General features: G+C 38.1%; 1 protein-coding gene across 3 annotated transcripts in view; it reads right to left on the bottom strand.

Annotated features, from left to right (window-relative positions):
* The window catches only part of znf362a (zinc finger protein 362a), an 18,227-nt gene that overhangs the window by 3,531 nt on the left and 5,022 nt on the right, over positions 1-9,674 (bottom strand). The window contains exons 3-7 of one of the 3 annotated variants that reach the window (XM_014002863.1): positions 8,804-9,044; positions 8,573-8,698; positions 5,082-5,409; positions 2,056-2,280; positions 1,121-1,199 (exon numbers count right to left, since the gene is read on the bottom strand). In XM_014002863.1, the coding sequence (XP_013858317.1) occupies positions 1,121-1,199; positions 2,056-2,280; positions 5,082-5,409; positions 8,573-8,698; positions 8,804-9,044 (999 nt within the window). The remainder of the gene's footprint in view (positions 1-1,120; positions 1,200-2,055; positions 2,281-5,081; positions 5,410-8,572; positions 8,699-8,803; positions 9,045-9,674) is intronic. The other 2 variants (XM_014002864.1, XM_014002865.1) reach the window with 2 other exon arrangements.

Raw genomic sequence — 9,674 nt, 5'->3', positions numbered from 1 at the left:
GAGGGGAACACAAAAATGACTCAGCTGCAACTGAAAATATAGATGGAGGACCTCAGTTTAGCTTGTTAGTTTGTCATGCTAGCACCGAGCTAATACATATAAGGCAATATAGTGTCAGCGCTTGCGCAAAGGCTAACACGCTAAGCTGAGGTTCTTCTTCCATGAAGCAGCTCTGTTGTTCTCCATCCGTATTTTCAGTTACAGGCTGAAAAAAATTTACAAAACTTAACAGCCTACAGTATTTTTACAGTCTTTATTTTACAGTTAAAATAAATGTTTATCAAATAAAGTCTAATGTTACAACTAATCGGGGATCCCTTTATAAGCTTTAAAGTCAGCAAAAACCTACATGCATACATGCAATACTTTGTTCCCTTAAAATATCAAATTGTTTTGTGACCTGGTCACAAAACATTCTCAAAAAGAAAAAAAGATTTGTTGAATTTACAAGTTGTCGAGTCAGCTGAGTTGAGCAAATGTAAAGAGATTAACTTATGTAAATGTTTTTACATTTACTCTACTCATTTGAGTGGAACTACTTGACATAACTGATAAAGTAAATTCAACAAATCTTTTAGCAATAATGCTAAAACCTCTCTTCAAAAAGACAAATACAGTTTTATGGATTGTTTCTCCAAACTAACAATGACTACATTTTTATTTCTTCAAATCATTTCGGCAGAACCCCACTTTAGAGTATACTTTCAAATGGTAACGTGAAAATTTGAATGGGAACGTTGCACCGCTTTAGGCAGAGGCTGCTCGTTAGCATGGCAACTTCAGTGGAGGCTGTCAATAAATTAATAATATATACGTAGAAATTCAAACTGTGTAATAATTATGATGGAAGTTGCCATGTTTTTGTCTGATTTTTTTTCTGTTTTAGTCAGGAAAAATCCATTTTTTCGCTGTTCAGTTAAATCTGAAATAACTACAACCTCTTTTTGWCCAACTTATCAGTATAATTACTGATAAGGATCTAGTTAAGGAAAGCAACCTTAACTGTGGTGATCTGAGACGCCCCACCCTGTTTACTTGTTCAGCCATGTATTTCTCAGAGACAAAGTCCAATGGTGGGGATYAAAAGAGGCAGAGAGCAAATAAAACAGCTTGTGTTTACCTGCAGGTTAGACAGTTGGGTAAAAGCCTTTTCACACCCTGGGTGGGCACATCTATATGGCCGTTCACCTGTGTGGATTCTGCAAGGAGACAAGTGAGTCAGCTCAAACAAGTCAGAGAGGAAGACCGAAAACAAACCCTGCAGGGTAAATGAACACAAGATGAGCTGTGGCCACAAACCATTTAACTGCACAAAACTCTCAAACTTCAGTTTGTTTCTTTGATTTGTAGAACAGCCCAGCAACAATTGCTTCATAATCATAAATAAGAAGGTTCACATATCACATGAACTGGTGCTGAAAAGGCGGAACACCTTCAGGTGCTTGCTCACTTCTACAGAGTTGCCATCGAGGCCATCTTGACCTCCATTTCAGTGTTTGACCCTAGCTCCACTGTCTACACTAAACAGAAGCGTGATCACATCATGAAGCTGGGCAGTAAACTGACTGGAGATCATATCATACCTGACACACCTGTTTTAAAAATGGCCCTCTGGCTGAAGGTCCTGTGCTGTCAGAACAAAAACCAGCAGACACGAGAACAGTTTTTTCTCCTCAACTGTCTCCTCTCCTAATCACTTTTTTGTGTCCTGCCGTGAAAATCCCTGTGTGCAGATTCCTGCAAATTCGGTGAAATAAATGCGATTATAATGACGTAAGATTTACTAAGTCAAATCATTTCAAAATATTGTTGTTTTTTCGAGATTAAAAGCAGGGAGCTAATTTTACTGCACAGCTTTAAAGCAGAGTTTCGACACATCTCATTAAAATACACTGGCACATATGGAGTTGGGCCAACAGATTATGTTAGCTCAGCAGCTCTCATTGTGAAACGGTTAATTATTGGGCGTTGTTACAGTAAACCAAATCAGCTTTAGCTCATCACGGTGGAACAACTGCTGCCGCAGATGCATTGTGTCAGGGTCGAAGGTCGGACCTGGTGTGCTGCTGCACGTGGGACAGCTGGCGAAAGCATCTCTCACAGTAGGAGCAGCGATACGGTTTGATGTTCAGGTGGATGCGCAGATGCTGGGCCAGGTAGGCCCCGTTCTGGAAGGTCTTGGTGCAGTGGGGACACTTGTGGGCCTTYGCCTCCGTGTGCGATTTGGAGTGAATTTGCATGTCGGACTTGGAGAAGAAGGTCAGCGGACAAATTTTACACCTGTGATGAGAAAACAGAGACACAGATGGGAGGATAAAGAACACAAAGTGGCAGAAACTCACTATTTTCTGTTTCTATACTGTGGTTTCTTATACAAAACTCTGGTTTTTTTTACTTTTACACTCAAAAAAAAAAAAACAGATTGTTGGATTTACTTAACCAGTTATGTCAAAATTTCAATTTCAGTTATATAAAAATGATTTGAGGGTGTGAACTTATTAATTTGTGAAATTAAACCATAATTGAATTTAACTGCTTTCTTTAATCTGTGTCTGTCTGTCCTGTGTCATACAACTGGTATTCTGTATGCAGCTGTAACTAAGAACGTCATTTTCCAAAAGGGAAGTTAAACAAAACAGCAGAAAAAGTAAAACTTCGTAGTTCATAACTCTAGAAAATCTTTGTTCAAAGTGCAGCTTTTAAGAAAATAAAATAAAAATATTATCTGTTTTATTTTGAGTTTGAAAATGGCATGATTATAGATCCGGCTTCTAAAGGTTCATTGAATCTTTGACACAATCAAAGCATGGATTGAAAAATACCAACAACTAATCTTCTACAAGGCCTGTCTTCATATTTAAAATATGCAAATAAAGAAAAATGAGCTGCTGTAAGGCATGAACTTTTTGTGTTAAGTGATTTATAACGGTATCAAGTCCTAATGACTCATGTAGGTAAGCGTGTCACTAAAGCAGACTTTACATAACCTTGGACACAAGCTAAACAGTGCATGTTAATGGTCAGCTCTAACAAGTTTGACCCAGAGATGTGTGCAAGTCTTTTTTTGCAAGTCCAAGTCAAGTCTCAAGTCTCTGACCAAAAATCCAAGTCAAGTCTCAAGTCTCTTGACCTCAAGTCCATGTCTCGTTGCATGTATTACTTAACTGGCAGTTTGATAAAAGGTATTCTAATTATACCAGATAATATTCTGTAACAATAATCAAATGTTAAAACATAGTATTATGTTTTAATAATACTATTAAAACATAATACKGTTTTAAAATTGCAGATAAGGTTAAGGTTGAAATAACATCAAGCATTTAGAGAGTATTGTTAACTGTATTTTGCACTTGTAATCTTACAAAAGCATACTGTAATTATATCTTTTCATTGACAAAGAACAAGTCCAACAAGTCTGCTGCTGATTTTACAATAAAATACCAGAAAAAATATTTTTAAATGCATAAAAGCATGTCAGTGAARATGATRAACCAGAARYCTTAAGTTAAAAGGGCTGCACAAGTCATTATAAGAACAAATTTTGGATTTGGACTCCACACACTTTGCATTTTGCCAGTCTCTTGTCATGGCKTTGAATAGTCTCTGTAAGCAAAGCTTATAATGAATGGCAGCAGAGATRCCTACTGCAACGTGCTGTCGTGCTGAAGCTGTGTGTGTCACCTAGGGTACACGTCATTAACRCTGGACGGCGCTGGCCCCTCCCATTCTCAGGTGAGAGGGAGCRGAGTGTATGGAAGAATTATTCTGACTTCAATCAAGGGCGTATATTTTCAATGTGAGAGCAGGAGTCTTTGCTCTTAAAACTTTATGTATTTGTTCTCAAAGGAGCTGAGCATGGATGTGTATTGAGGGAGTGAGAATCGTGAGCCGGGCAATGAAAAGACTTGCATTGTTTGCAAGTTTCAAACCACAAGTCCAAGTCAAGTCTAAGTCTCTAATAGTAAGGACTTCATGCGACTCAAGTCCGAGTCACGAGTCCGCATCTCTGGTTTGATCTCTCCARTCGCTGCACATTTTGTTGAATAGTTCTGTTTTCATTTTTAGCCTAGGATTTGCTTTTGTAAATCTGTTGGCTTAAGAGTAATAAGTAACTACATGAGAAACATTAATGTTTAAGTCATCATAACTTGTGAAGTGAATCTCCTTGGGTCTGACTTTCAAATGAAAAGGTTTTGTTTTCTGTTTGTTTATGTTCACAGCTGTGTTTGTGTTTGCTTCATCCTTTTCTCAACTTTGTTCTGTCACTTGTCACCTTCGCAAAAACTGCATGCATTCTGTGTTTGCTGATATTAAAGACATGACYGTCAACCACACTATTGGTTCATAATGTGTTTGCATTGCTTTGATCTCATGCAATGTTGCAAAATGCCAAAATAAAAGTATTTATTTAAAGGCACAGTGTGTAGGATTTGTTGTTTTCAGCAACATCTAGTGGTTGAATCATCCTCCCTGGTCCTCCCCCCACCCCCACCCCCTGCTTCCAACCGCAAAGGAGTTGCTACGGTGTCTCTCAGGTGTCAAAAACCTTTGATAATTCCAACCGCGATGCCTACCAGCAGCTTCAGAGCTAGTGATGTTTCAAGTGGTAAGATTATGAGCTTTAATAAGTAAAATTATCCCAGCTACAATGACAGACAACAAATATTACATTTATAGTTTTACAACTCAAACCGTTTTTGACGCCGCCACCGCAGTTTGTCCTTCATGAGCCTGCGTAGACAAGGTGGCGGCTGCCTGTACTGGCAACCTGCAACCATGGAGATATAAACAGCTTTTTATAAGGTAAAAATAATAAAACAAGGTCTTCGTCTGCAATGATTTGACATGTTTTTTATTATTGTCATTAGTGATTATCTCAATTTCGGCTAAAAGAATTGACAAAATCCTACACACTGTTCCTTTAAGTGCGACTCAAGTCCGACTCATAAGTCCCCATCTCTGTCAACCACACCTATTGGTTCATAATGTGTTTGTATTGCTTTGATCTCATGCAATGTTGCAAAATGCCACAGTAAAAGTATTTATTTAAAATAACTCTCAGAACTGAATTGAATTACGACCTGTAGGTTTTCCCCTGTTTTGGGGTGATGGTGACGCAGGACGGCTCATTTCCCGAGGCGAGGATCGGGTAGGGCACAACCAGAAGGGACGAGCCGTTCTCGGCCTTGATCCTCTTGCGCCCCCGTTCCGCCTTCGGAGGGGGGCCGAGGAGTCCCACGAGGCCGCCGTTGCTTTTCCCAGGCTCAACCCCGTGGCCACTGGCTAACCCCGAGAGCAGGTGTGGGGTGGGAGCTCCACCGAGCCGGCCGTGGCTGCTGGAGGTGGGTGTCGTGGGGGTTATGATCTCTGAAGTGCTGAGGTTCCCTGTCCTCGATGCCAGCGCCACACCTGATGGGCACRAAAGTGAAGAACATTACTTAATGTGTTTATCTCCGTTTCTTAAAGTTGTTTTAGGAGGACTTTCCTTTAAATGCTTTATTAAATTACAGGCTTAGCATTTCTTCAAGAAATGCACAGCASGCCATCTTGAATCGGTGATGCGTAATTTATCAAGATACCTCAATACAAAGAACGACAGACACACAGCAGGAGGAAGTCACCTGAGCTCTTTTACTTGCTGAGTCCATGACTACAGACAGTGCAGTCATACACGTCAGCAAAGATGAACTAACAGCTTCTTTGTTTAGGGCAAATGTGTCAAACTCAAGGCCTGCGGGCCAAATGCTTTAATTTCACATGGAAATGGTTTTATATCAATAGTAAACTTTAAATTTATGATTCAATATAGTAAAAAAACAAATTTATAATTTAAATATTACTTGTCGTGTCCCTGAGCTGTTGGCTTTGAGTAACTGTCCCTGAGCCATTTTGTTCAACAGCCCTGTATTAATATCTCAAAATAAGCTGCTTTAAAGCCAGCATTGACCATAAACCATATTACCATGCATCTCATCATGCATGAGGGCCACCCTCAGGGTGCTCTTGTGGCCACCGGTGAATGAGTTTGACAGCCCTGGTCCAGGGATTTCTCATTGCATGACATAACTTACMGTTTTCTAGAATTCAAATGTGTGGGGGCTTCCCATTATCTGAAATCACAGTTGTTCTCAGGAGGTCTAATATTGTTTCATACCTAAGGTGGCAAATCTGTCTTTTTCCATCAACGTCTCCAACATTCCTGGTAAACAACMTAACTTCYTTATCACACAGTTACAAAGCAGACATCAAGACTAATGAACTTTAAGGTGATTTTTTTTAAATGTCTAAGAATTGGATTGACTAAATGAATRTTATTGGCAATTCATCTTATCAACTAATCGACAGATTTTGATAAAACTTTTAGAAAGTAATCATAAACAACTGATTGGTCTCTCTCTTTCTGTGAGGTCTGCCAGAACAGTTTTATTTTGGAAGTGAGGATTGTTTGCATGGTTTTATATTACTGTATTTTTATTTTGCTGTGCAGCACTTTGGTTGCATTGGGGTGTTTAAAATGTTATACAAATCAAGTTTTGATTGATTCATTGATTGATCAACTACTTTCCTTGCATTTATTTATTTCATTCACTCAATAATAAATAGGAATAGTTCATTATACCAAAACAAAAAGAAAGAGCAGAAAGAAGTGTAAACTTATACCTGCCTCCTATTCACATACAAAGAATACTAGCTATTCAACTCAGAAGACTACTGCAGCCATATACACACAAAAATAGACAAATACACAAAGAATACACAACAAAACATCAGCTTATTCAATACCATATGGCTTCATCATTATGATTTTCAAATTTCTTTTAAATGCAGAAAGAGATTTATGTTTATCTCAGCATCCAGACTGTTGCATAAATGAAAAAAAAAAACTATTTAGAGTTAAAAGTGAGAAACAATAGTTGAAAACTTCTCTCTATAGTAGTGGTAGTGGTAGTAGAGGAAGTGGTGAAAGTGGTGRCAAAGTGAGCTGCAGGGTGCTGCATTATTTTCTGGCTTTGTCAAGGTGAGCAGTTTTGAGGAAATGATTGCACAACATTGTTTGAAAAGTTGTTTCAAAATTTCTTAGAAGCAATGGAAAAGCTTTTTTTCCATTGAATTTGCCTATGCAGAATAAACACACTGAGTCACTGAAAGCCTTTTTTAAAGCATGTTATAAACAATATTTTTGTTTTGCATGTAATAAAAAAACTTTCATTTCAATTCATTATCAAGTAGCTCACATTGCAGCTGCTGTGGGAATTTGTCTAACAAGACAAATTGATRTTTGTTCTGTAGTTGAAGACATTTCATTTTCTTTTTGGGTGGTTTGATCAGTTCAAAGTTGGAAAAAAACAGCAAGAAGCTGCATGAGAAGCTCAGTTATGTTACCTGCACTGTTTTAGTAAGCTGAAACCTGAGACATCATACTCTGTTGAAAGTTTTTTTTCTCTCATTTGACATAAACAGCTGCCTTTACCCTCCTCCTCTGCCCACAAAACTTTTTTTTTGTTAAATAAAAAACAAAACTATGAGAAAGAAAACAAGAGAAAAAGACTGGGAAAAAAATAAGACTTCTTATTTTGTAAAGGTAATAATGAATGAATATTTTATAAAAGATCTAAATAAAAMCATCTTATTTTACACCGTATTCCAAAAGACACAGAATAAAAGCTCAGGTTGGGCCAACAGATGCAGTAATGTTTACACATATAGATCTTTATTTCTTCTACTTTAAAAAAGGAAGCAAACAAGTTGCATCTATAGTCTACGTTTCTTTCACCAGTCTGTTTTCATAACCAGAACAATGATTTCCTGTCAAATATTCTTATTATTTATTATTATTTAATACATAAACTTATTTCACCACAATAATTTATTACTATTTACAGATACTCTTCGAGCAGATTATTTGAGAATTAAATGTTTTCAACAGAAATTCGTTGAGAAAGTCAAACAACATGTTGTGACATCAAAGATCCCAGCCACATGACGTCACCTTCTTGTGTTTTATCAACAAAGTTTKTTTTTTTTTTTTGACCTGGCACAAATTTCCCCAAAATACGTTGCTAGACCTGTGAGTGAATTATCTTCAAATCAATCTGACCGTGAGCTCAGTTTCTTGGGAAAAGACAGAAGAAGCGGAAGAGCTGTTTGACCTGCAGCAGTTTGCGTTTGAACATGTATGAACGGTGATAAAAAAGGGAGAGTTTGCTTTAATAAATCAGGTTATTTTACCACAAATTTACACTTCCTATGATGAGATTAATACAATTAAAAGGGTGTTATTTTGTTGAAGGGTTTAAATTTAGATGGAGGTCATATGATGATGAGAAATGACAGAGGTGAAGCCAATTTGGTCAAACCTTGATAATAAGATTGTGCTAACATTACAATCAAACTAAGAAACCTTCAGAGCTGCTGTCATGTTTTGTYATAATTTTTCAGTGCGGAGAATGCTGCACAGCAGGTACAGTGGTGAAACTGATKAGAAATAAAGCCCACACCCTGCCGTTTGGAATGGGCCAACCACTTTGTTTCTCTGTTTGCAGAACAGAAATTCTAAGAACTGTGTGCTCACCTGARACGTGGTTTGTTCTGGAGGGATGGTCTATGAGCTGACGTAGGTGCCAGTCTTCCCACAATCCTCGGGCTTTTATAGCTGCCTTGTCATCCAAATTCAAATTTACATCTCCAAGAATACGACCTGTTTTGACAATTAAATCCAAAAATTAGCATTTAAATCTAYTTTTGTGCAGGATACCTGTCTTTTATGGTGTTTGTACCACTTGAGTCTATCTGACGGCGATACCTGTGACGGAGCTGGATGCAGGGCGGGCGTGCAGGGCGATATCGGGCTGAGAGGAGCTGGGACTGTGGAGGGCCGGCATGTGCTGCGTTTTGGACATCCCGTTTTGAGTTCCCTCAGCCTGGCTGGAGGGGGAGAGCAAAGGCTGCTGGGAAGCGGCCGAAGAAGCGGGCAGGTGTGGCGGCCGGATCTTCTCTGCCATCAGCTGCTCCTTGATTTTATTGATCAAGACTAGATTATCCAGCTGACAGCCAGGAAACAACATTAGTGACAGAACAGCCATCATCATGTCAGTTCAGAGTCTCTGTGGGGCCATGGCTCCCTCTAGTGGCTCACACCTGACATTGTAGCCAAGCTTTTGGCTTATTTAGGAGATGAGAACTGGTTTAAAACAGGTCGTTGTTTCTCCCTAGACCTTTATTCTATAATAAATAAATACTTGTTTACTTTAAAGCAGGGATTCTTAACCTTTTTGGCCTCATGGCCCAGTTTGTTGAACATAAAGTGGCACGAGGCCCAGTCAGAAATTACCAATATACGGATCAAAACGATAATTATTGATAATGATAATTATTCTAAAACTTGGTTTAATTTTAATTGTATTTACATTATAACTAAATTAAATACACTTAAAGTTAAAAAGTAAAACTCCAGTCAGATAATCATAGGACATGATTAGGACAAACATTTTTTTATATTGCACATTACAATTATTTGAACAAATACAACGGTCAGTCAACAGACCACTCAGGCTTATCAACACAAAAACATTGACTTTTTTAAACATAAACAATAACCAAAATAGACAATTCAATAAATAAAATTGTGGGCATAAAATAAATAAGTTAAAATGTTTAAAGGGGCAATATCATGT

The sequence above is a fragment of the Austrofundulus limnaeus genome, unplaced genomic scaffold, assembly GCF_001266775.1.
Source record: "Austrofundulus limnaeus strain Quisiro unplaced genomic scaffold, Austrofundulus_limnaeus-1.0 Scaffold15, whole genome shotgun sequence".
Taxonomy (NCBI): domain Eukaryota; kingdom Metazoa; phylum Chordata; class Actinopteri; order Cyprinodontiformes; family Rivulidae; genus Austrofundulus; species Austrofundulus limnaeus.
Note: the sequence above shows the minus strand (reverse complement) of the source record. Positions and strands in the feature narration are given on the sequence as shown.